Source organism: Schistocerca nitens, chromosome 11 (genome assembly GCF_023898315.1).
Source record: "Schistocerca nitens isolate TAMUIC-IGC-003100 chromosome 11, iqSchNite1.1, whole genome shotgun sequence".
In the NCBI taxonomy this organism is placed as follows: domain Eukaryota; kingdom Metazoa; phylum Arthropoda; class Insecta; order Orthoptera; family Acrididae; genus Schistocerca; species Schistocerca nitens.
This window is the reverse complement of record NC_064624.1, coordinates 70,380,990-70,408,655: the sequence shown is the minus strand read 5'-3', so window position 1 is coordinate 70,408,655 and position 27,666 is coordinate 70,380,990. Positions and strand designations below refer to the sequence as shown.

The window sequence follows — 27,666 nt, the reverse complement described above, 5'->3', positions numbered from 1 at the left end:
TGGCCCTGTGTGCCTCGGTCGTATGCAGTCCTGATTGTGGCGCTCACCTGCACGGCGCCAAACACGCATACGACCATCATTGGCACCAAGGCAGAAGCGACTCTCATCGCTGAAGACGACACGTCTCCATTCGTCCCTCCATTCACGCCTGTCGCGACACCACTGGAGGCGGGCTGCACGATGTTGGGGCGTGAGCGGAAGACAGCCTAACGGTGTGCGGGACCGTAGCCCAGCTTCATGGAGACGGTTGCGAATGGTCCTCGCCGATACCCCAGGAACAACAGTGTCCCTAATTTGCTGGGAAGTGGCGGTGCGGTCCCCTACGGCACTGCGTAGGATCCTACGGTCTTGGCATGCATCCGTGCGTCGCTGCAGTCCGGTCCCAGGTTGACGGGCACGTGCACCTTCCGCCGACCACTGGCGACAACATCGATGTACTGTGGAGACCTCACGCCCCACGTGTTGAGCAATTCGGCGGTACGTCCACCCGGCCTCCCGCATGCCCACTATACGCCGTCGCTCAAAGTCCGTCACTGCACATACGGTTCACGTCCATGCTGTCGCGGCATGCTACCAGTGTTAAAGACTGCGATGGAGCTCCATATGCCACGGCAAACTGGCTGACACTGACGGCGGCGGTGCACAAATGCTGCGCAGCTAGCACCATTCGACGGCCAACACCGCGGTATCTGGTGTGTCCGCTGTGCCGTGCGTGTGATCATTGCTTGTACAGCCCTCTCGCTGTGTCCGGAGCAAGTATGGTGGGTCTGACACACTGGTGTCAATGTGTTCTTCTTTCCATTTCCAGGAGTGTAGATGAGCTGCAGTATATCCAAGAAAACAGATATTAACAATCTGCAGCACAACTGAGATCATGATTATTTTGTTCAGAGCATTTGAGGCTAACCTCTATGAGCGAACTCATGACAGAAAAATTTCTTAATACGTTACTTTGCACAGCCATCTACTGCAGCAAAATTTCAGTTTTTGATGAAAGCAAACTGTAATGTTTCACTGTCATTGGTTACTTGAAACCACATATCCATCAAAAAGCAAAACAGTCAAAAGCAGCAATCAGGATAGAATAATAGCATGCAAGTATGTGCATGCTCCTACACACCCACAGCCATATCCACACTCAAATGACCTCATTGGGAAGCTCAGAGATGTCCAGTTCCATTGTGATGGAATGGGGTAGCTGCAGGTGGAATGATTCGACCCAGAGATCACACAGGTAGACCATGCACCTGCTGCCATCACTTGGTCGCAGAAGACTATGGTAGGATGGACTGTACATGATTTGTGCTGATGTCACCATTGATAGGGGTGTGTGATTCAGTTGAGGATGTTTTGGAACTCCAGGCGACCAGGAGTTGTGAAGATACTTTCGAATGGGAGGCTGTAACTGCATTGGCATCCTCCCTGACAGACAATATGTCAATTAGAAAGGGCTACACATAAGCTGTGCTGCTAACAACACACTCTAAAGTTGGAATAATTTGTGTGTGTCTTTCACATTTGTTCATCAGTCTGGAAATTTATGTATGTGTTCCTGTACAGGTGTTGTCCACCTGGTTGATGGCCATACTACCTAGCCAATAATAAATGTGATGTTTGTGGTAGTTGGGGATTCATTTGGAATCAAATAAAATGCCATGCTTCATTGCTTTGTGAAATAAATTTATCATGAGTGCTTTTAAGAATTTATCCTCTAGTCTCAAAGCCTTCTCCAAAACAAAGAAAAATCCACTTGGAGAGAGTGACTTATTTTTATTTTAAAATCATTGATTTCTCTTTGCTTTTCCTTTATCTTTGGGTGGAAACTGTTATGTCAAAAACTGGAGGATATTATATCTAATAAAAGTAATAATTTGGTCTAAAAGATTGTTGAACAGTATTTTAAAAATATTACAAGACTTTTAAATAACAGTACCTACTAAAAAATTAGGAAACCCAGTCAGCACTGAATGAGACTTGTCGTTATTGAATTTCCCGTGATAATTTGCCTTATAAAAATTCTATCGCTCTGGCAGAATGTCATGATAATTTTAAATCACTTACATGTACTGACTAAGTTATCTGTGACACCCATACATTTTTATCTTTCGGTTTATAGTCCCTGATTTTGTGGATGGTGAAATACTGTGTTTTGTATCGTGTAAATCAACATTTCACACCTCTTTTCTCCTTCCTCAGTTTCATTCAATGTGCTGGTGACAGCTGTAACGTTTCGTATCAAGAAGCATTACATCAAGGACTAGTCGATGACGATCTGGAGATAGATACAGAGATGTCAACAGATGTCAGTATGTCTCATAACTATACCACGTTACGGACTTCACAAGAAGACAGCTTATGTTGCACGAGTTTAAGTTGTAGCATCAGGGAAAAGGAATTCCATAAGTTTAACTGTAGTTTCTGCCTACAGAGCTTCCCTTCAAAATACAGACTCATAATGCATATCTTCATCCACATTGATGGTGTGCAGGCACCTGCATATGTGTGCAAGTCATGTGGTGAGGTATTGCCCACTGATGACAGCTTGAAAGAACATTTGAGAATGAGTGAGGGTGACCAAGCATTATCAGCTGCCAACAGTGAGAAACTTCAATGCAGTGATGACCATGAAAACAAGATCTCTTTAGAAAGTGTACGAGAAGAAATCGTGGAACAGACTGAGAAGCAATCTTCATCCAAGGAAACCAGGAAAACTTTAAGAAAATCCTTTAGTGACATATGCAATACACATACTGTGACACAAGTTGCAGAGAAACTCGGATGTGATGACTATGGAATTTCGTGTACAAGTGATCATGTTAATGTCCACACTGTGCTAAGTGCAAAGAGACATCACAAATGTGATGTTTCTGGTAAATTGTTTACTCGTTCGGGCAATCTCAAGGTACATGAATTAATACACACGGGAAAGAGACCCCACGAATGCCGTGTTTGTGGAAAATCGTTTACTCAGTCGAGCACTCTCAAGACACACGAATTAATACATACAGGAAAGAGACCCCATGAATGCGGTGTTTGTGGAAAATCGTTTACTCAGTCGGGCAATCTCAAGGCACATGAATTAATACACGGAAGAAAGAGACCCCACGAGTGCGATGTTTGTGGAAAATCTTTTACTGACTGGAGACGTCTCAAGAGGCACGGATTAATACACACCGGTCAGAGACCCTACAAATGTACTGCTTGTGGAAAATCGTTTATTCGTTCGGGCAATCTCAAGGCACACGAATTAGTACACACAGGAAAGAGACCCCACGAATGCGGTGTTTGTGGAAAATCGTTCACTCTGTCGAGCCATCTCAAGACCCACGCGGTAATACACACTGGAAACAGACCCCACGAATGCGACGTGTGTGGAAAATCGTTTACTCAGTTGGGCAATCTCAAGAGGCATTTGTTGACACACATTGGAAAGAGACCCTATAAATGTAGTGTTTGTGGTTAATCGTTTCCTCAATGGGGCAGTCTCAAGAAACACGAATTAATACACACTGAACGGGGACCACACAAAGTCAATGTTGGTGGCAAATTGTTTTCAGAACTGGGTCATCTAAAAACACAGAAATTAATACACGCGGGAATGAGCCCCTACAAATATGATACTTGCGGTAAATATTTTTCTTACTCTGGTAATCTCAAGGAAATAATTAGTACACACCGGTAGATGACCACACAAATGTAGTATTTGTGGCAAATTGTATACAAACTCGAGTAACCTCAAGAAACAGCTATCACTATACACTGAAAAAAAGGCTACACAGATGTGATATTTGCTGGGAACCTTTTACTGCGGTCTATCATCTTTAGAAGCATGCAATAATACACATTACGTAGAGACCACTCAAAGTATTGTTGAGGTCTGTAGACTCAAACATGTTCAAAGGGGACCAAAAGTGTGTTATGAATATTTTTCGCGTGTGCTACAGAAAGGTCACAAAAAATATGACAAATCCGTTTTCACAGCTTCATGTTCAAAGAAGTTGCGTACTAAATAAAATATATGAACACACAATTGCAATTTTTTGTTGTAAATGCTCCATGCTATAATGATCTGTCTACCAGAAATTGGTGCATCGAGAGATATCTGTTACTCGTTTGAGTAGAAGTCCTATGCAGTAACCAGGACTCCATATTCTTCAAGAGAATTTACCAGTATGTTGCTAATTATTTGAAAGAAACTGCCATTTCAATATTCATGAAGCTGTAGGCAGTACCCAGGCGACAGCATAAATGTGTTTATTACACATCCGTCACTCAGGCTATTTTTCTCAACGATGGAGAAAGATAAAAAAATATCATGATTACGCAAACATGTTACTGAGGTATGCCTCCTTAATAGTAATGCTATTTGTGTGATCAAAATTTCCACACATGTGAACTATCTGTGCTACTTCTACATTAGGATATAACTAATGGTGGCAAGTATGCAGAGATCAGGCAAAAATTGTAATCATCTGCCTAGTAGCATTTTGATTCACCTTCAGACTGAAATACAACAATGCTTCTGCATGGTATGGACTCATTAGTTCTCTGTTAGTTTTCCACTAGTAAATTTGACTATATGTGTACACACGTCTCACACAGTTCCCATTAACTGCAGGCTATCAGTTTGTTGCTGTGTAGTTGGTGTGCAATAGCATCCCAAATTCGTTTCATAATGATCTAATGAGGTGGGAAAGACAACAGTGTGAGCTATCATGATGCTCAAACCATTGCAGTGTGATTCTGACCTTGTGATTTGGACAGTTATCCCGCTGTGAGATGTTGTCACTCTGAGGAAATACATCAAGCATTAAATGACACAGAGGTTGCAATAATGTTCGTGTTCTCCACATCTGTCATGGTGCTTCCAATTATGACCAGCTGTTTCTTGGCGTCACATATGAATATCCCCCATAGCATGACATTGCCCCCATCTTTCTGCACCTGTTGTGTTGTGCATGTGTTGAACGTCTGTTCATCTGGATGATGGCACATCTGGGCACAACCATTGACCTAGTCCACAAGAAATGTCACTTATCCCAACACGTGACACATCTTTATTGGTATGCAGTCCAATCTCAATTATCCCATTTGTGTTACTATAGTAACTGACAATGTTGTTAGATCAACATGGGAATACGAAGCTGTTATATAACTTGTGGCCTCATGTTGAACTGTGTCTGCTGAATAGCTTGAAACTCTTGTGCCTGCTCAAGCATTTTCTCCTGTCTCCACAGATTGCCATCAATCCCACTTTACAAAGCAGCTAGGTTCTGATCTCCTTGTTGTAGGTAATGCATGGTAATCCTACAACCTTTTGTCAACTTGTGGATATCCCATCTTTCAACGATGTTCCATAAAGGCTAATGATAGAAGCATCTGAGCAGCTGTTTTTAGATGCACTTACCCAGGCACCAGGCAAAACCATCTGCTCATTGGCAAAGTTATTTATGCCAGTTTTTTTACACATACTATAACTAGAATGATTACCCATTCATTGCTGGCTATATAGTTTCGTTACTACGTGACATAACCAAAATGCCACTGGGTAGCACACACTCCTCCTAGGGAAGTGGGTATAATGATTTGGATCAACAGTGTATCTTGACACAAAAGGATCTTTTGGTAAATTGCGTAGTTATTAAAATTTTCATGCTTCATTAAATTTTATGCCAATACACTATTGTCATTTTAAGTGCCATATTTCTTGTGAAAAATATTTGTATTAAAAATCACTGTACATAATTCTGATTAAATGAAGATTAATTTTATGCATCAAATCTTTTAATTATTTCTCTGTTTTTAAATATCATGTAACTACTGTACAAACATCAGTGGCAAAACTGTCATCATGTAGTGTCAGATTATAATTCCAATTGTTTGTATAAACATGAGGACAGTTAAAAGAGCTCAGTGTGATTACTAGAATATGAATTTAATCCAAATGCATAATTTTTATTGTAATAAGTTAACATATCAAATGTGCTTTCTTTCTAATTGCTTTGTTTTAATGTGATTTTTTTGGTTGTCTTTTATCTGCTTTAAACATGATTTCATAGTGTGTATTTTCCATAATTTCTCTGAGTAAATGTGAGGTTTTCAGAAATCTTTACTAATGCTTTATCTTATATTTCATAATGTTTGTTTTTGGTCAGTGTTTCCGATTTCTCGCCAATTTCTTATTTGTGTAAGGAAGTTCGTTTATAAGTTTTGTCATACTTTTAATAACTTGAGACTATTTTTATTAAGTGATGGGAATTTCTGAGGTTTGTGACACTTTCAGCTGTGTGGCTTTTTACTGTAATGAGAATGTATCTCTCACGATGGTTCTTGCAGCATAATAGTGTGCTGCTATCTAGGCTGCAATACTGCAGTGGCTTTTAAATATTTAGGGAATGCTGATCTATTTATAGTTTGTGGGCTCCCATCCTCATACACACTTCATTAGAAATTTTGGTTGTGACTTGGAAAAAAATTGCATGGATTTTAAATTGTGTTGTTCTCCTTATAGTAATGTTGTTACACTATTCTGTCCAGCTATTTAGTTGCATATTTCTACTTCAGTTCCTGTTGGTACTGTGCTTTTTGTGGTTGGTCTATTTTAATCAAAACAGAAAAATATTTTGTTCTCTCAGTAATGCTTGCTGAGACAAACATCATTACTATTATTATTCAGGTAAGAACAGAGCCTTGAATTCACAAACTTACAATACTATACTCACATGAAGCTTAAATTCTGGCCTGTAACTCTTCTATTTTAATAGTCTCATCACTGAAAATACGCTTGTGATGATTCTAAAGATTCTTAACAGAAATTATGTAACCCACAGTGATCAATTAAAATAGGAGTTCAAGTGACAGAAGAAATATTGACAATAGTACTTTGTCAAAATAAAGTGACATTAATTGTTGTAATGTGGTATTTATATAATAAGACTGAAACAAATGTCATTATTAGTAACTGGTTATTATTGCCGTTATCTTATGATGTTCCTGACCGAGCGAGGTGGCGCAGTGGTTAGACACTGGACTCACGTTCGGGAGGACGACGGTTCAATCCCGCGTCTGGCCATCCTGATTTAGGTTTTCCGTGATTTCCCTAAATCGCTCCAGGCAAATGCTGGGATGGTTCCTTTCAAAGGGCATGGCCGACTTCCTTCCCCGTCCTTCCCTAATCTGATGAGACCGATGACCTCGCTGTCTCGTCTCCTTCCCCGAAAGAACCAACCAACCTGACCACTTTTAGATGTTTTCTGCTGAAATATATGCGGAAAATTTCATAATGGCTGTAATGAATGCCTTCACAATATCACCACTGCACTTCAAGCTAATATGGGTGGCATTTTATAACCAAAAAGTTCTTAGGAACATCATTTAGACACGATAATTGTTGCCTTGCACTCCTGTCCAAAATGGATCTTTTGGAAACCTGTATTGTTAGACATCTGTCGAAAGAGTAATGTTAGTGTTAACTTGAGTCCAAACTGAATCATAAATCAAGAAAGTATGATTTTAAATATTGTTGTAAACAGAAATGGAGTACTTTTTGTTTGAAATTACTTCAGTGAATGGAGTTTGTTGGAAGATGATACAGGTTTCATTTAAAGCTAGAAAAGCTGCTTTTCACTAAAATATAAAATTGTGAAAATAGTTTGCAGATTCATGCTACTTATTTGGATTCTGCATTATGTATTCCTGCTACTAAAAATTTTTTTGGTTTATGTTTAATGTGGCTACGTTCACTAAGGGTAAGTTAACTAGTGTGCCACATAGGACTGCAGGTGTAACTCACTCATACATTTATACCCATAAATTTGTACAAGTTGGAGCTAGGCAGTTGGACATCGACATAGTTTCATATCTCTGGTTACAGTGCGTGGCACATGAGATAGATCTACGCAGTTCATACACTGTCTCATAAAGAACAGATTGAGATACACCAGTATCCCCCTGTGGATGTTCCATTAGCTAAGTGTATTTGATTATACTCAGGTTAGTTGATTTTCAACAAATATTGCCGTAAAGCACGCTATGGGACATTTTTTAAGCATTTGCATTACTACAAATAATTATGATCTCTCCAGAGTTAAGGCTACATCTAATAATGGGGTACACGAAAGGAGCCTCCCTGATTGCAATGTTTTATGATAAATACAGAGATATGAATTGCAATCAGGTGTACCCTGGGAAATGTCAGAATAACCTGGCAGCTGATCCTTTCACACCAGAAGTATTAGAGACATCAAATCAACAGTCGTTTTTGGGCCAGTGTTGACTATAATATCCATGAATATTGAAGGAATACCTTCCTGCAAGCAATAACTCTTGCAAGACATGGTCCACACTAAGTACTGTGATATTTTGTGTTGAAGAAATACATAGATACCCAGCAAAGATGTCCTCCTGTTCCTGGAATGAAACTGGTTGCTGAAACACATGATGTACAGTATGGAAGCGCCATCCTTATAAGACCTGACCTTGAAGTCTGTAGTATTCGTCGGTCAGATAACAATAATGAAATTATTACTGTTAAGTAACTGTAGAGTCAATCAGCATATAAACCTCCAGCAACAGATTTTTCCTTCACCCCACCTGAATATTTTATTACAGGGAAAGATTCTATTGTGATAACTAATTTCAACAGTCACAGCCTTGCTTGGGGGTACACTCAAGAGGATCAAAATGGTGAGGCTATCCTCATGTGGGCTGAAACTTTCCATCTCTCACTCCTTCATGACAGCAAACTACCTCATTCCTTCTACAGTGGACGCTGGCTATAATCCGTATCTGCTTTTCGTTAGTGAAAGTATTTTTAATACCTGCACTAAATCCGTCTGTAAGCCCATGCTGAATACACAACGTCGACCTATTATGTGTCAAGTTCTCCCACAAGTAAGACTTCAAGAAATCCCTTTCAGACGAAGGTACAACTTCAAAACAACTGATTGGCAGAAATTTTCAAAATCTTTAGATGAGAAAATTTAACTATAGGTCCTGTGATAGATCAATATGAGAATTTTGTTAATATCGTTAATGCCTCCTCCTGAGCATCAATTCTAAGGGGATGCAGAATGAACTATATCAAGGGTATATAACACATGAAACGACCACTCTTCTTAAAGAGTACTACAGGGAGTTGCAAGAAGATCCTTTCAGTGAAGCCACATCAAGCCTTGCACAGAATGTCCTCTCTTTAATATCTGAGGCTAAGAGAGAAGAATGGATACAATTAATGGCCGACTGTGATGTGAGTAAAAGTAGCCAAAAGGCCAGGAGGCTATTACATCGCCTGAGTAATGATAACACTCAGGTCAACATGTATGTAACATTAAACCAGACCAAATTGCTTACCAACTCCTGATTAATGGCAGATCAACTAAACCCACAAATATAGAGAGGAAACAATTATTCAGGCAAACAGATCAAGATAATAGTATCTTATTTCCTTATTTCTCTGTTGAAGAATTGAATTCAGCCCTGAATAAATGTAAAGAGGGAAAAGCAGTAGGGCTGGATGACAGCTGAACAAATCAAGAATTTTGGTTCCGCTAAAATGCTTTGGTTACTGCAATTTATGGGCAACTGTATTCGAGAGTGCAAGATCGCTAAAGTATGGCGAAAAATCAAGAGTAATTGCCATACCGAAACATGGAAAGGATAGCAAAGATCCCAAAAATTATAGACCAACCTCTTTACTCTGTCACCTCTACAAAATACTGGAGAGGCTCATTCTTCAGAGAATGATTAGAAAGGTGGAGCATCTTCTAATACCACATCAAGCAGCTTCAGAGAAGGGAAGAGCCACACATCTTAAATATTAAACTTAACACAACATATCGACGATGGATATGAGAAATGGCTCATTACAGGTGCTGTATTTGTCCATCTATCCACAGCTTATGATACGATCAACCATCGGCTCCTTCTGAATAAAGTTTATGACATAACTAAAGACTTCACATGCATGTGCAATATTAGAAACCTTCTCCAGAATTACAGATTTATTTATTTATTGTGGGATTTCAGGGTAAGAAAAGTAGGTGGAGAACTCAGAAAAATGGGCTGCCACAAGGCAGTGTGCTTGCACTGCTATTATTCAATATCTATACCAACGATCAACCTATCCCTGAAGGAACCCTAAGCTTTATTTATGCTGATGACTGCACTACCACTACTCAGGCTTACTGTTCTGAGTCTGTAGAAGATATGCTATCAAAATCTCTGGAAAAATTCACTGTTTACTATTATGGGAATTACTTCAAACCTAATCCTGCCAAGACTCAGATCTGCGCTTTCCACCTGAAGAATAAACAGGTAAATAGATCGTTAAATATATCCTGGGGAGACATCGTACTTGATCATAATCCTACTCGCAAAAATCCTAGAGTAATACTGGATTGCACGCTAACATATAAAAAGCGTTGACTAAACACCAAACAGAAAATGGCATCCAGAAATAATAACAGTGCGAAAATTGACAGGTACATCAAGGAGTGCTAAACCATGCACTGTGCGCTAAGCGCGTTTTTCTGTGTTGTTCCACTGCTGAATATGCATGTTACAAGTCCAGTCATGCCAGGAACGTAGATGAGGCTCTAAATGAGCCTTGCCAGATTATCACGGATTGCTTAAGACCTATTCCTGTGGACAAACTCCATTGCCTCACTGGCATAGCGCCTCCTGAAATGAGATGTTAGGTAGCTGCGAAATATGAGAAAAGTAAGGCCACAACGAAGGAAGCCCAACCACTATGAGGCTGAAATCAAGAAAGAGCTTCTTGACAACTATTGAGGCTCTCATTGAGAATCGACATGTGGCAAGGAACTTGCGATGTCGGGAGAAATGTCGGTATGTGGGAGAACGGATCGCTCCAAAGAAAGAACTCACTCATGGATATTCGGAGAAGTGGTCAATATGGGGTCTCTCAGTAGATTATGATCAAACACAACGTGCAAGACCAGTCTGCAGACTTGGCGTTTCTCTGTAAATTCAGTTCTTTGCCAGTGTGGCGTTGAGCAGACTAACAGCCATTTCCCCTCAGTGTTCATCATCACCAACCACCTGCACCATGCAAGACCTGTTGAGAGCTACACCAAATGCACTTGAAGTGTCCAATTTTTTGTATTCTTTTGTATATATATTTTTGACACTTCTGTTCTTTTGACATGACAAAGAATCTAATAATAGTAACTTCAAGAAAAAACTATATCATTTGGTTTTAATGTCCAGTGAAAAAAAGATTATTCATATGTTAGTCGAGGAGATATGACAAGATGGCTTTTGGTACAGTGATATTAGCAACGAAATGAACCTAATACGGCATCTATTTTGTGATTAACTAGACGGAATGCCACAATCATAGCATTAACTCTCATCATTTAGCAGGTACGAAGATGCACAACCTACTTAATAGAAACACAACTTGATATTCCTTCTGACAAGAACAGAGACAGTAAGGATATCGTCGAAAGTATTAGTACTCTGTGTATGAAAATTATGAAACACTAAAAGGATGCTGGATAGCAGCAGCTACAAGAGTTGGCCTGAACAAAAAGAAAAACGAGTGAAATCCTAGCATGAAATAGTATCAGCATCATTTGTGGTAATATAGGAGGTGCTGCAGTGCAGAACACCAGGTGGATTGTGGGCAAGATAGAGTCGATGGTTGCGTGATTGTGTGAGGGCCAATTAAGAGTCATAAATGTAGTCAGAGAAGTCTGCAGTTATTACAGTGCTAGCTTCTATTGGGCCCTCCAGGAAAGATGAAGTTGCCAGTCTCGATAGAAACAGGGATGGGTCAGCTGGTCTGTAGCAGAGATAAAACACAATTGAGGCTGTTGTAGATGGCACAAACCATGTTTGATTTAGCACAAGTAAATAAAAAAAGACTCACAAGCATATCAGACTAAATCAACTCCCCTGTACCAGCATGTGCACCTAGCTATGATTGAGCACAGAAAGTGAAACCGTAACGAAAAAGAAAAGACAAAAATTATTAATATCTACGGATCCTTGTTGGGACTGGCAAACAGAGTTGTACATTCTTAACCTTTCACCCTTTCGAATAGGCCACGGATGTAGGAGAGAGGACATTGTTAGGAGCAAAAAATTACAGGGCAACAGTGTTTGTTCAGATCTGAGTTTGGTTTATATTACAGTAACAAAATAAAAAAATATCTGTCCATAATAAAAGGTTTGCTGGCCATTAGATGACCCAGGGTAGTTGTTGTGGTATTCCAGATCTGGCAGAACTGTTGAAGTGACATACTCTGGAAAAGAAAATATTTGAAACACTTGGACAGGCGTAATGGAAGGAGTCTTCAGAAATAGTGTAGTAGTAGTAGTAGTAGTAGTAGTAGTAGTAGTAGTAGTAGTAGTGGTAGTAACAACAACATAAATAAAAAGGCTGTGTTGATACTGAAGATAAATGTAGTAAGCAATAATAATTTTAACAAAATTAATTAGAAGTACAAAGTGCCAATACAAAAAAAATGGCTCTGAGCACTATTGGACTTAACATCTGTGGTCATCAGTCACCTAGAACTTAGAACTACTTAAACCTAACTAACCTAAGGACATCACACACATCCATGCCCGAGGCAGGATTCGAACCGGCGACTGTAACAGTCACGCGGTTCCGGACTGAGCACCTAGAACCGCTAGACCACCACGGCCGGCAAAGTGCCAATACATTTACTATGAATATAATGATACTGTGCAAAACTTACAATATGTTCAAAAATGGTAGAAATTTGAAAATTTATTACCCAGTCCACAACAGAATTATAAGAAAGAAGAAAATACAGTAAAATGGGACAAATTCAAAAACAAGTGTGTACATTGTTTTAGAAACTAGAATCCCATATTTTGAGAGGCAGTAGTATATATCATAACAAGAAAAACTGTGTAGGAGACATAGGCTCTAAAATACTTACTGTACATTAAGGGTGGATATAATGGGAAATGCAAACATTTATTTAAAAAATCATTACAGCCATATTTATTAATGTACAAATATAAAATTTCGCGAGGGCATGCAGATTTACTGTATGATTAAATGATAATGGCGTCCTCTTGGGTAAAATATTCCGGAGGTAAAATAGTCCCCCATTCGGATCTCCGGATGGGGACTACTCAAGAGGATGTCGTTATCAGGAGAAAGAAAACTGGCGTTCTATGGATCGGAGCGTGGAATGTCAGATCACTTAATCGGGCAGGTAGGTTAGAAAATTTAAAAAGGGAAATGGATAGGTTAAAGTTAGATATAGTGGGAATTAGTGAAGTTCAGTGGCAGGAGGAACAAGACTTCTGGTCAGGTAACTACAGGGTTATAAATACAAAATCAATTAGGGGTAATAAAGGAGTAGGTTTAATAATGAATGGGAAAATAGGAATGCGGGTAAGCTACTACAAACAGCATAGTGAACGCATTATTGTGACCAAGATAGATACGAAGCCCACACCTACTACAGTATTACAAGTTTATATGTCAACTAGCTCTGCAGATGACGAAGAAATTGAAGAAATGTATGATGAAATAAAAGAAATTATTCAGATAGTGAAGGGTGATGAAAATTTAATAGTAATGGGTGACTGGAATTTGGTAGTAAGAAAAGGGAGAGAAGGAAATGTAGTAGGTGAATATGGATTGGTGCTAAGAAATGAAAGAGGAAGCCACCTGGTAGAATTTTGCACAGAGCATAACTTAATTGTGGCTAACACTTGGTTTAAGAATCATGAAAGAAGGTTGTATATCTGGAAGAAGCCTGGAGATACTAAAAGGTATCGGATAGATAATATAATGGTAAGACAGAGATTTAGGAACCAGGTTTTACATTGTAAGACATTTCCAGGGGCAGATGTGGACTCTGACCACAATCTTTTGGTTATGACCTGTAGATTAAAACTGAAGAAACTGCAAAAAGGTGGGAACTTAAGGAGATGGGACCTGGATAAACTGAAAGAACCAGAGTTGTGCAGAGTTTCAGGGAGAGCATAAGGGAACAATTGACAGGAATGGGGGAAATAAATACAGTAGAAGAAGAATGGGTAGCTTTGAGGGATGAAGTAGTGAAGGCAGCAGAGAATCAAGTAGGTAAAAAGACGAGGGCTAGTAGAAATGCTTGGGTAACAGAAGAAATATTGAATTTACTTGATGAAAGGAGAAAATATAGAAATGCAGTAAATGAAGCAGGCAAAAAGGAATACAAACGTCTCAAAAATGAGATTGACAGGAAGTGCAAAATGGCTAAGCAGGGCTGGGTAGAGGACAAATGTAAAGATGTAGAGTCTTATCTCACTAGGGGTAAGATATATACTGCCTACAGGAAAATTAAAGAGACCTTTGGAGAAAAGAGAACCACTTGTACGAACATCAAGAGCTCAGATGGAAACCCAGTTCTATGCAAAGAAGGGAAAGCAGAAAGGTGGAAGGAGTATATAGAGGGTCTATACAAGGGCGATGTACTTGAGGACAATATTATGGAAATGGAAGAGGATGTAGATGAAAATTAAATGGGAGATACGATACTGCGTGAAGAGTTTGACAGAGCATTGAAAGACCTGAGTCGAAACAAGGCCCCGGGAGTAGACAACATTCCATTGCAACTACTGACGGCCATGGGAGAGCCAGTCCTGACAAAACTCTACCATCTGGTGAGCAAGATGTATGAAACAGGCGAAAAACCCTCAGACTTCAAAAAGAATATAATAATTCCAATTCCAAAGAAAGCAGGTGTTTACACATGTGAAAATTACCGAATAATCAGTTTAATAAGCCACAGCTGCAAAATACTAACACGAATTCTTTACAGACGAATGGAAAATCTGATAGATGCCGACCTCGGGGAAAATCAGTTTGAATTCCGTAGAAATACTGGAACACGTGAGGCAATACTGACCTTACGACTTATCTTAGAAAATAGACTAAGGGAAGGTAAACCTACGTTTCTAACATGTTGACTGGAATACTCTCTTTCAAATTCTAAAGGTGGCAGGGGTAAAATACAGGAAGTGAAAGGATATTTACAATTTGTACAGAAACCAGATGGCAGTTATAAGAGTCGAGGGACATGAAAGGGAAGCAGTTGTTGGGAAGGGAGTAAGATAGGGTTGTAGCCTCTCCCCAATGTTATTCAATCCGTATATTGAGCAAGCAGTAAAGGAAACAAAAGAAAAATTCGGAGTAGGTATTAAAATCCATGGAGAAGAAATAAAAACTTTGAGGTTCGCTGATGACATTGTCATTCTGTCAGAGACAGCAAAGAACTAGGAAGAGCAGTTGAATGGAATGGACAGTGTCTTGAAAGGAGGATATAAGATGAACATCAACAAAAGCAAAACGAAGATAATGGAATGTAGTTGAATTAATTCGGGTGATGCTGAGGAAATTAGATTAGGAAACGAGACACTTAAAGTAGTAAACGAGTTTTGCTATTTGGGGAGCAAAATGACTGACGATGGTCGAAGTAGAGAGGATATAAAATGTAGACTGGCAGTGGCAAGGAAAGCGTTTCTGAAGAAGAGAAATTTGTTAACATCGAGTATAGATTTAAGTGTCAGGAAGTCATTTCTGAAAGTATTTGAATGGAGTGTAGCCATGTATGGAAGTGAAACATGGACGATAGCTAGTTTGGACAAGAAGAGAATAGAAGCTTTCGAAATGTGGTGCTACAGAAGAATGCTGAAGATAAGATGGGTAGATCACATAACTAATGAGGAAGTATTGAATAGGATTGGGGAGAAGAGAAGTTTGTGGCACAGCTTGACTAGAAGAAGGGATCGGTTGGTAGGACATGTTCTGAGGCATCAACGAATCACTAATTTAGTGTTGGAGGGCAGCGTGGAGGGTAAAAGTAGTAGAGAGAGACCAAGAGATGAATACACTAAGCGGATTCAGAAGGATGTAGGTTGCAGTAGGTACTGGGAGATGCAGAAGCTTGCACAAGATAGAGTAGCATGGAGAGCTGCATCAAACCAGTTTCAGGACTGAAGACCACAACAACAACAACAACAAAAACCAAAAGAGCTGTGTTTTAACGGAAAAATGTAATAAAATTTGCAGGAATAATATTTTGCCAGAAATTTTAATTTTTTATTTTTTATTGTCTTTTTTTATGAAAAACCTCAACTCAAATTCTAATCACGCAATTAATCTGCAAATTCTATTTCAGTGTTCTTAGAAGGTTATAAGACCGCTGAACTACAGTTATTAATATGTGGTACAAATTGTATCATTAACAGAGTTTTGATTTTACATATCCAAAATAAACTTTTTTCTACATGTCTAAAAATATCTACATATCTAAAAATTTGAATTTAATAGCAAGCAGTTCCTGAAAATTTAATAGCATTTTCTGGGGAAATGCTTCTAATAACGTGAGAAATGTAAAACAGAGATACGAGGTTCAAAAACTTTCTTATCATACTTCTAGATGTAATAAGATTACCTCAGTTTTAAAATCGTCCATACTGATACATCTGCCAGATTTTTTATCTTTTCGAATCTCCCTGCCCCTTTTTTTACAGGTCAGACACTGATCTGTTAGCTTTCTTGACCCAGCCCTCATCGATGGTCTAAAATGATTTTGTTTTAAACACACCAGGATCTACACCAGCTCTATCCATCACCTCAGTTCTGCCATTATTTCCGTTGTTGTAACATAAAACTAGCTCAGATGGAAACCCAGTTCTAAGCAAAGAAGGGAAGCCAGAAAGGTGGAAGGAGTATATAGAGGGTTTATACAAGGGCGATGTACTTGAGGACAATATTATGGAAAGGGAAGAGGATGTAGATGAAGACGAAATGGGAGATAAGATACTGCGTGAAGAGTTTGACAGAGCACTGAAAGACCTGAGTCGAAACAAGGCCCCGGGAGTAGACAACATTCCATTAGAACTACTGATGGCCATGGGAGAGCCAGTCATGACACAATTCTACCATCTGGTGAGCAAGATGTATGAGACAGGCGAAGTAAGACTTCAAGAAGAATATAATAATTCCAATCCCAAAGAAAGCAGGTGTTGACAGATGTGAAAATTACCGAACTATCAGTTTAATAAGTCATGGCTGCAAAATACTAACGCGAATACTTTACAGACGAATGGAAAAACTGGTAGAAGCGGACCTCGGGGAAATCAGTTTGGATTCCATAGAAATGTTGGAACACATGAGGCAATACTAACCTTACGACTTATCTTAGAAGAAAGATTAAGAAAAGGCAAACCTACGTTTCTAGCATTTGTAGACTTAGAGAAAGCTTTTGACAATGTTAACTGGAATACTCTCTTTCAAATTCTGAAGGTGGCAGGGGTAAAGTACAGGGAGCGAAAGGCTATTTACAATTTGTACAGAAACCAGGTGGCAGTTATAAGAGTCGAGGGGCATGAAAGGGAAGCAGTGGTTGGGAAAGAAGTGAGACAGGGTTGTAGCCTCTCCCCGATGTTATTAAATCTGTATATTGAGCAAGCAGTAAAGGAAACAAAAGAAAAATTTGGAGTAGGTATTAAAATTCATGGAGAAGAAGTAAAAACTTTGAGGTTCGCCGATGACATTGTCATTCTGTCAGAGACAGCAAAGGACTTGGAAGAGCAGTTGAACGGAATGGACAGTGTCTTGAAAGGAGGATATAAGATGAACATCAACAAACGCAAAACGAGGATAATAGAATGTAGTCAAATTAAATTGGGTGATGCTGAGGGAATTAAATTAGGATATGAGACACTTAAAGTAGTAAAGGGGTTTTGCGATTTAGGGAGTAAAATAACTAATGATGGTCGAAGTAGAGAGGATATAAAATGTAGACTGGCAATGGCAAGGAAATCGTTTCTGAAGAAGAGAAATTTGTTAACGTCGAGTATAGATTTAAGTGTCAGGAAGTCGTTTCTGAAAGTATTTGTATGGAGTGTAGCCATGTATGGAAGTGAAACATGGACGATAAATAGTTTGGACAAGAAGAGAATAGAAGCTTTCGAAATGTGGTGCTACAGAAGAATGCTGAAGATAAGGTGGGTAGATCACGTAACTAATGAGGAGGTATTGAATAGGATTGGGGAGAAGTGAAGTTTGTGGCACAACTTGACTAGAAGAAGGGATCGGTTGGTAGGACATGTTTTGAGGCATCAAGGGATCACAAATTTAGCATTGGAGGGCAGCGTGGAGGGTAAAAATCGTAGAGGGAGACCAAGAGATGAATACACTAAGCAGATTCAGAAGGATGTAGGTTGCAGTAGGTACTGGGAGATGAAGAAGCTTGCACAGGATAGAGTAGCATGGAGAGCTGCATCAAACCAGTCTCAGGACTGAAGACCACAATAACAACATAAAACTGCATCATAGACACCTATTTTGAGTACTTCAAGTCCACAGAATGTTCTTTTTGAGCATTTAATCTAAATTAAATTCTTGAGACTTTCATTTGCATATTGAAGACACTTCGTCAATAAATCAGGGTTTGCAAGAAACATGAACATGAAAACTTTACAGCCTGGCAGAGAAGCTCTAAATCAATAAGTCTGAATCCAGTGGAATCCATATCAACATCATTAACCTGTACAATTATCCAGTTGCTGAGAACAAGCTGAGAGCTTATGTTCTTCAATTCGAGTTGCTTCCTCTTTTTTTGTTTGTAAACCGATTTCCATGAAACCGTTTCCTAAACACTGTTTTTCCACCACCCATTATGCATAAATCTTTATTTCCACGTAAAGGTTTGCGAATTCAACCCACACCTACTAATATGTGTTAGTATGGTCAAAACGTAAATAAACTACATGCAAGAAATTTTTCAGGCAGAGGTATAGATGTCAGCCGAAGATATCGAAAGAATATAGCCTTCACACTGATAAAAATTCCGCGGAAGCAAGCAGTTTCCCAAATGTTGGAAAAGGTGGGAGTGGCTGCCAGTGCAGAGTTAATCAGTTTAACAATTTAAATGCCTTTCTGAAGTTGCTATCACGGTATAATTCACAAAAAACGTAGATTAAACTCTGTAGATCAAGTAAATAATGTTTTTTTTAAAAAATCGATTTTTTGACCAAACCCCACTACATCCCACCGCAAGAGATAAGAGTACTTGTTGATTTTAGTACTGTGAAACATCTCTTCTCCTGCAACCTCTTTTTTTCCAAAAGCTACCAAACAAATAGAACAGTCTATAGAAGGTAGTAAACAATGAGTAGATTGCAACAAATAAGACGACTGTATTCTGTTCTTCCAATGCATCTTCTAATGTATACAGCCAGCATTTGTAATCCATCACTGAAGGAAGTGTCCATTATGATGTCCATTCACAGTAACGCAAGCTTCTATCTATGTCTTAGGGAATCTTGGGTAACCACATCCTGTGGAGAAACTCTCGTGTGTGACAGATGTGTTGGCAGATGTTGATGATGTATTTCTGTAGTGTCTGAACATTGTTAATAGCGCGTCCATACACCAAATGTTCGAAGTGTTCCCACAAACAAAAATTCAAGGGATGGCAGTTGGGGGATTGAGCTGGCCAAAGTACTGGGTCACCTCATAAAATCCATTGTCCAAGTGGTGTTCTCATACATTTAGCAGAAATTGGGCTGATGCTCCATCTCCATTCGTTGGTGGAATGCTATATTGTCTAGCAGTGCAGACAAGTCAATTGTTTGGAATTAATGATACCTCATACCAATCAACATGTTTGCTAGCGTTTGGTAGTATAAAGGTTGCAGTAGAAGATCTGATGTATTTCACAGTGAAGAAGATGAACAAGTTCTCATAGTTCTTACAGTATGCATTTTGAAGTCCATATTGACTGTACATTTTTGTCTTGTTTTGATTCATACTACCACATCTAACAAAGTGGAGTACTTTTTTAACACCCAGTATACAGCAGCATAAAATTATCTCACAAAAACGAAAAACAGAGATATGCTGTGTCAAAATCAATTGTGTGAGGCATACATGCTGCGCTGTGGAGCGACCAGTATGGCTGAAAATAAACGCACTTCATATGCTGAGGTCAGAGTGCAGGCAGTTTTATATGATAATATTCACCACCACTTGCATGGACAATATGAGGATTTTGGCTGTGTGCTTTTTTAATATTTGTGTGCGTTTTACCAACTGCGCGCATTTCATCAACTACATTTTTATCATGAAATTTATACATGCAGAGTGCCTTTTATGCTTTGACTTCATGAAATGTAGCATGGAAATTTTATAGCAAGTTACAGAAGATCAGATGATGGCAGCATAAGACTGCCATATTGGAGCAAAAGAGTGTGTACACTGTGATAGTGGCATATGAAGTGTGCTCATTTTAAAACCTATTACAATAAAACCTAATATTCCTATGAAACTAGGTTGAGAAAAAGATAGCAGAGCATTTATGTAAACGACAACTGTAGCCCTAACTGTTAACAAGCATGAAAAACTTACAAATGCTTGTATTAAATATTGTGAACATTCTATCTCCCATAGTCACAACTACATGTTTTTCTCTAATTCTTGCTTGCCTTGACCCATTTTACGATGGGGGTTGACATTTTTTTTTGGGTTGTGGTAATGTTAGTGACAGTGGGTGACTGTGTGTCCTTCCTGATGCCACTATTCCTCCACTATTGAGTCTGTATATCCTCTCTGTCTGCATCTAGAGTAAATTTCATGTGAAAATGAGAGAACATTTTGTTTTAAATTTTTGTGTAGTGAGTATCTGAGGTACGACAACACTAACCAGCCTGTATTTACATAATTGATTCTGGGAAATCGCCTAAAAATCATACCCTGGTTCATCAGCCGTCCATGAGGCTAATTCAAACTAGTGTTGGCTCGCCTCCCCAAATCCTGTAGATGGTACATAAACATGTGTGGCTATCTGGACAGGCTGCAGCATCAGAGTTATATAAATAACAGATAATTTAACCCAACAAAGATGTGAAGCAAATGGCAGCAACAAGAGCAGCAGACAAAGAAGAAATTGTAATTACTCATTACCACACATTATAAAAGAAATACTGTGTTGTTTTTCTGTTTCCAAAAATAACCTTCAAGAATTATAATGGTGGTAGCTTGTTTACTTGTTTTTCAAGAGCAAAGACCTACACGATTTTAATTGTAAACTTCTGTGAAAGAAAAATGAATCACGTGGGAATGGATGGTCAGGAGGCCTGCAGTACGTTACTGTAGGCGGTGTAGCAGGAACATGGTGCGTTGATACCAGATCGTTGTCTTAACATTTCGTGATGAGAAAGCATAGCTGAAAATTCCATTTATTCCATAACCAACTACAACACTCGTGACGCTCCTGGAAGGAGGGCAACATCCTCAAGTCACTGGACAGACTCAGACAGTGACAGCACGCTTGCCTCAGCAATGGCCTGTTATATTGGGCAGTATGTAGAGTCAGGTGAAGGGATGTGGTCAGCACAGCAGCACAGATGCCGATTAAGACAGCGAGTGGCAGCCAGCAACAAAGGTCAGACAGACTTGACACAGTTACACAGCTTGGACTGAGGTACGCCATAATGTGCAGAATGAGACTGTAGACTAAGTGTGGATGGCCGTGATTCACAGCGATGACGAGTGCCAACACAGAGAATGGAAAACAACTACTGTGTTTGCCCACATGAGAAGACAATCGACAACAGTGTTTACGTGCTCAGTCGAGTGCACCTTGGCTCTGCAACACAGAACACCAGGTTAGGTGACAAGTAGTGGTCAGTGGTTTGCTAGTGGGTCCGAAGTCAGCAGCATTCAGATGCAGTACAGGTAGCAGACCCACACTTGGCGGAAGCAGAGTCTGACAGTGGCAGCTTTCTACACATTTAGTGAACTGATGTGGACCTCCACTCTTAACTAGTGTCTGGTGAGGACTCATAATACCTGTCGAACTTTGGCGGTATGTGTATAAGCTGATGTGCTGTGGTTTGGAAATGGTAGCGCTCCTGATCTGTAATTAATAACAGGGTCGAGACTGACCACAGAGCAATCATGACATCACTGCTCCATCTTGCCTGTCATATCGGCAACTTCACACCATTGACAGTGCTTGAATGGTGTAGTAACTTCTTTCATAAGGCCAGGGCGATGTCATCACCCCCCTGATTATGGCTTCTTTTCCAAGAAAACTCATTCATTGTGGTTGCTGAGACTCCCTGCATCACCACTGCTGTGACATTGCCTATTAAGCTGGTCACAGGCTCTGTGTGTGCCTCCAGGCAAGGCCTTGGTGCTACTGCATTGTGCAATCAGGTAGCCATAAGGCTAATAATTAAAACAGAAGAAAATCGGATTTCTCACAGGACAAAAATAACTTACTTTGATACCTGATTCCACTTGCAGACCTGTCTGCCATATGACAACCACTAACTTTACAACGATTTGCAACTGCATGTGACATAAATGAGACAACATTCTGAGATACTTTTTGCGTGAAGTCACACTGAACAAGAGGCTCAAAAGACGATGCGCACTAGCCGGCTGTGGTGGTCGTGCGGTTCTAGGCGCTGCAGTCCGGAACTGCGGGAGTGCTACAGTCGCAGGTTCGAATCCTGCCTTGGGCATGGATGTGTGTGATGTCCTTAGGTTAGTTAGGTTTAAGTAGTTCTAAGTTCTAGGAGACTGATGACCTAAGATGTTAAGTCCCATAGTGCTCAGAGCCATTTGAACCATTTTGAACGATGCGCACTATGAGGTGCGTTCAAGTTCTAAGGCCTCCGATTTTTTTTCTCCGGACTGGAAAGAGATAGAAACATGCGCATTGTTTTAAAATGAGGCCACGTTCATTCTCAATACGTCCCAGAGATGGCAGCACCATACGACAGATGGAATTTTACCGCCAGCGGCGAGAATGAGAACTGTTTTAAATACTTAAAATGGCGATGTTTTCCTTACTTGAACAGCGGGCAATCATTCGCAGCAGTTTATTCGTGATAACAACTTTGAAGTGATTCCTCATGCTCCATTCTCACCTGACCTGGCTCCTAGTGACTTTTGGCTTTTTCCAACAATGAAACACACTCTCCGTGGCCGCACATTCACCAGCCGTGCTGCTATTGCCTGAGCGATTTTCCAGTGGTCAAAACAGACTCCTAAAGAAGCCTTCGCCGCTGCCATGGAATCATGGCGTCAGCGTTGTGAAAAATGTGTACGTCTGCAGGGCGATTACGTCGAGAAGTAACGCCAGTTTCATCGAGTAGTTAATTAGAAAAAAAAAATCGGAGGCCTTAGAACTTGAATGGACCTCGTATCTTCAATATTCGTTACCTGTATAGAAATCACAGTAGAAACGTACCAAAACGACAAATGTTTCGATGTGGGGAAGTGCTAAGGAGCGTTACAGAATAGATCGAATGGAATTTCAGGTAAAATAATGCCCCCAAGCTCAAGTGGGCAGTACAAGAGTCGACGTGAATTTCTCTGACCACAGACGTTGGGAGGGTAACATTGGTGTGGTATTTACAAAGAAACACTCAGTGGTAGCTGTTGTGTAAGAGCATGAGAGCATGTGAACACCCTAACTTTTGACACCTTTCGGAATTTTTGGTAATTTTTCTTTGAATGCTGGTAAAAGTAATGTAGAAGTGATAATCTGAAACATACGGCGCTAAATCTACCACGCTGCACTACATTGCTACTCCTATAGAGTGTGTGAAACTTGGTTTCACGGTCGAGAATACACTTTCAGTTGAGCGCGACTTATGGTGCTTTTTCTCATGCACAACTGGCGTGACGCAATTGACTTATGGGCCAGATACGTACGAATTTGATAAACAACGTCCACGGTTCATGGTGGGCACAGCTAGCCCTTTCTATTCAACTAAAAGTTCATGTCAGTGGCCCCAAGTGGTAGCAGACTGCAGCAGACTCTTTTCGCCATTCGCTTCTCATAAATCCCATTACACCATTGCACACTCCTCAGATACGCCAATTCACTCACTATATAGTAAAATTGGATCGGATGTCAATGGATGTTATTCTTACACTGACAGAAAAATATATTTTGTAGTATTATGAGTAAGATATAATATATTAAGTAATGGATTGTATCATACAGTATTCCGTTTGAAGCACTGAGAACCATGAAGTATATCATTGTCAATTGTGACACTGTAGCACGATTTCATGCTTCAGATAGCTGTTGATTTTATCGTGGGTCAGGTTTATCTGTGCTGTAGGCCCACATTGTAAATATGAACAATCACGAGAAGCTCTCTCACTGGTTTCTTTGATATTTAGTTAAATGTGTGATCAATGATAGTGTGCTTTTGGTCTGTATGGTACTCAGCGCCTCATTTCTATTCTTGTCAATTGATCGTGTTGGTAGACAATACTACATGAATATAATCATTTCCATAAACGGTAGTTTGTGTTAGGAGTTGGTTGTTTAGTGTGCTAGAATCTGTTTTCGTGTGTAGTGTCAACATGAACTCTGTCGAATATGTTTTAAGTTCTAACAGAAAAGAAAATTAGTAGAAAAAGTTGGCTGCAAAGTAATTAGGGCTTGCCAGATCACCTCCATTGCCTGAGAAAGTGATGAAATCAAATAAGTGTGACTACAAGCGAACAAAGGAGTGTGTAATAAACGTAAGTTGTGTGGGTGTAATGTAACAGTATCTGATTTTCAACCTGCCACTTAATTCGTTAGCTAATGCATGTGATAGGGAACTTGTACATTTATCCGAAAAAATTAAAATGCATGCAGACTGCCATTTGCACAAAAATTCGAAACGGAGAGTTGCACATTATTTGCACTTGCACATTATTTCGTTGTTGCCCTAAACTGTATTTAATTATGTATAAAATAACAAAATCAACCAAAAACAATTCTTTTTTCAGGCAAGTTTTGCATATTATTGTTATTATTATTATTACTACTGTTCTTATTATTGGCAGAGGCTGCAGTTGTGTAACTATGCTGATTATACAGAAGATACTATTAATTTCATACTCTCACTATATATCTGAGTCGATAAATTTGTGAACCCACAGAACGTATGATCATGAGCCACTACTGGCAACACTGGTGGGAAACAGTCGTTCATTCAAAAAACCTCACTGAACTATAAAGCTGAAAATATGTGATTATTGTCACTTGTTGTGTGAGATACTTTGACACAAGAATGGGAAAAAATCTCTCAGAATAGAACATAATGAGCTTCATTTCAGAGGAATGGAGTACTGCATTCACAAACGATTCTCAGAGTGTCTGGTGCAGTTGGTGCTGAGACATTAGTACGTATTTCTGAAATAGAATAACTGTTCAGGTATACTGAGTCCACCTTGCATACCACATAAATAAAAGTAACAACAAACGGAAAATGTGATACCCTGCAGGGAAACATCGATATTCCTCTGACAAGCAAACTTGTTACAGAGAACTGCTACACGCCTAAGATGGATGGTAGAGCATTGGTGTAAATGTACATGTAGACGAAGAATTGTCATCCTTCGAGACCGCTCCCAGATAAATGGCAGATTTCAAAAAGGAATAGACTGCAAGGCAAAGTTGACACGTCCTTTTCACTCCCAAAGAGTACCTGATGAAAGAAATACAACAAATCTGGAGACTATTACAGATATTTAGAAAGAAGACAAACTACATTTCCGACACTACAGAGAATTCAAAAATAGTTGACAGATACTACCGACATTGGCGTAAATATATTAGCCTTCGAGTGTTATAAAACACTTTGAGCTTAGACGAAATTAAATTTTTTACCAACAAACACAGAGCAAAGCAGTAGAGGAGGAACTATTAAATTGAAACAGAAAAAAATTATGTTTTTCACTGAAACATAATTAACTCTTTATTCAAGTGAAGAGGCAAATGCTTTCGACAGATCTCAAATTGATTCCATATTTCTAGATATCCTGAAAATTTTTGATACCATTTCTCAGAAGACACTTGTAATCATACTGCATGCCTATGGAATGTTGCCTCAGCTATGCGAATGGATTCATGATTTTCTGTGAGAAAGATGATAGTATGTAGTAATAAAGGGAAAATCATCGAATCAAACAAAAGTGATTTTCCCCTAGGAAGTACTATAGGCCTAGTACCGTTCGTAATCTACATAAATTATTTAGAGGATAATCTGGGCGGTCCTCTTAATCGTTGCATATGATGCTGTTATAGTGGAGTAAAGTCATCAGAAGATCAAAACCAAATGGAAAATGATTGAGACAAAATATCTGCATGATGCGAAAAGTGTGAGGTCCTCCTCATGAGTACGAAAAGAAATCCATTAAATGTTGGTTACATGATAAATTACTCAAATCTAAAAGCTGTCAATTCAACTAAATACCTAAGAATTAGAATCACGAACTACTTAAATTGGAATGATGATGTAGATAATGTTGAAGGAAAGGAAAGCTAAAGACCGCATTTTATTGGCAGAAGACTTTGAAGATGCAACGGATCTCCTAAACAGACTGCCTACACTACATTTCTCCGACCTCTTTTTAGAGAGTTGATGTGCACTACGGGATCCTTATCCGGCAGGAATGACGGAGGACGGCGAGGAACACCAAAGAATGGCAGCTCGTTTTGTAGTACGCGAAATAGTGGAGAGACAGTCATGTATATGATAAGCGAGTTGGTATGACAGTCATTAAAATAAAGGCGCTTTTCTTTGTAGCGAGATCATTTCACGAAATTTCAAGCACTGATATTCTCCCATGAATGTGAAAATATTTTATTGTCGCCAACGTACAGAGGTGGAAATGGTAATCGGAAAAATAAGAGAAATCAGAGAACATATAGAAATATTTTACTACGCACTGTTAGAGGGCAGAATGCTATAGAAATAGTCTGAAGGTGGTTCGAATAACCGTCGGCCAGGCAATTAAGTTTGACTTGCAGAGTAATCACGCAGATGTTGATCTATTTCTTCCATGTCCATTGTAATAACCAGAAAAATATACAAAGGGCATGGATTACTCCCATTAAATTCTTTTTTAATTGCAACCTAAGAAATAAGTGTTTTGGAAGCGATGCCCGATGTCTTTTAGTTGTTATTTACCGCTGTTTTGTAATAACTAAAAACATCATTCATCATCTACATATACATCTATATCAATATCAGAAAACCACTGTGAAGTGCATGGCAAAGGGTGCCACCTATTCTACCAGTTATCAGTGTTTCTTCACATTCCATTCACATATGGAGCGTGTGATGAATGATTGAACACCTGTGTGAATGCTGTAACTGTTCTAATCCTGTTCTCATGATCCCTATGTGAGCAATACTTGGGGAACTCATCCGAAATTTCAATGTAGAATCGGACAGGGATTGCATTGGGGCCTAGAGCTTTGTGCAATTTTAACGAATTTTAACGAAATCAGTTCTTTCTCTACACCACTGACACTAAAAATTATTTCACTCATCTGTCACTTGCACAAGGGTTAAATTGGGGCAGTTCTCCTAGCTTTTCTTTGAAAAGGAACATTTGGAAACGGAGTTAAGCATTTCAGCTTTTGCTTTGCTGCCCTCAGTTTGTGTTCCTGTCTCATTCGCTAGGGACTGGACACTAACTTTGGTGCCACAACCAGCCTTTACTTACAACCAGAATCTTGTTGGGTTTTGTACAAGATCATTTGACAATATTCTGCAAAGGTAATCACTGAAGACATTGTCCTCTTGATAAGGAAATGTGTTTCATTCAACATCTCTTTATCTATAGTGCTGTTCCTT

At 39.4% G+C, this 27,666-nt stretch overlaps 1 protein-coding gene across 1 annotated transcript in view; it reads left to right on the top strand.

Moving 5' to 3' along the window:
- LOC126212648 (zinc finger and SCAN domain-containing protein 26-like) overlaps window positions 1-27,666 on the top strand; it is a 190,440-nt gene that overhangs the window by 103,828 nt on the left and 58,946 nt on the right. Inside the window, exon 7 of the mRNA XM_049940073.1 lies at window positions 2,197-2,902. Coding sequence (XP_049796030.1) covers window positions 2,197-2,902 — 706 coding nt within the window. The remainder of the gene's footprint in view (window positions 1-2,196; window positions 2,903-27,666) is intronic.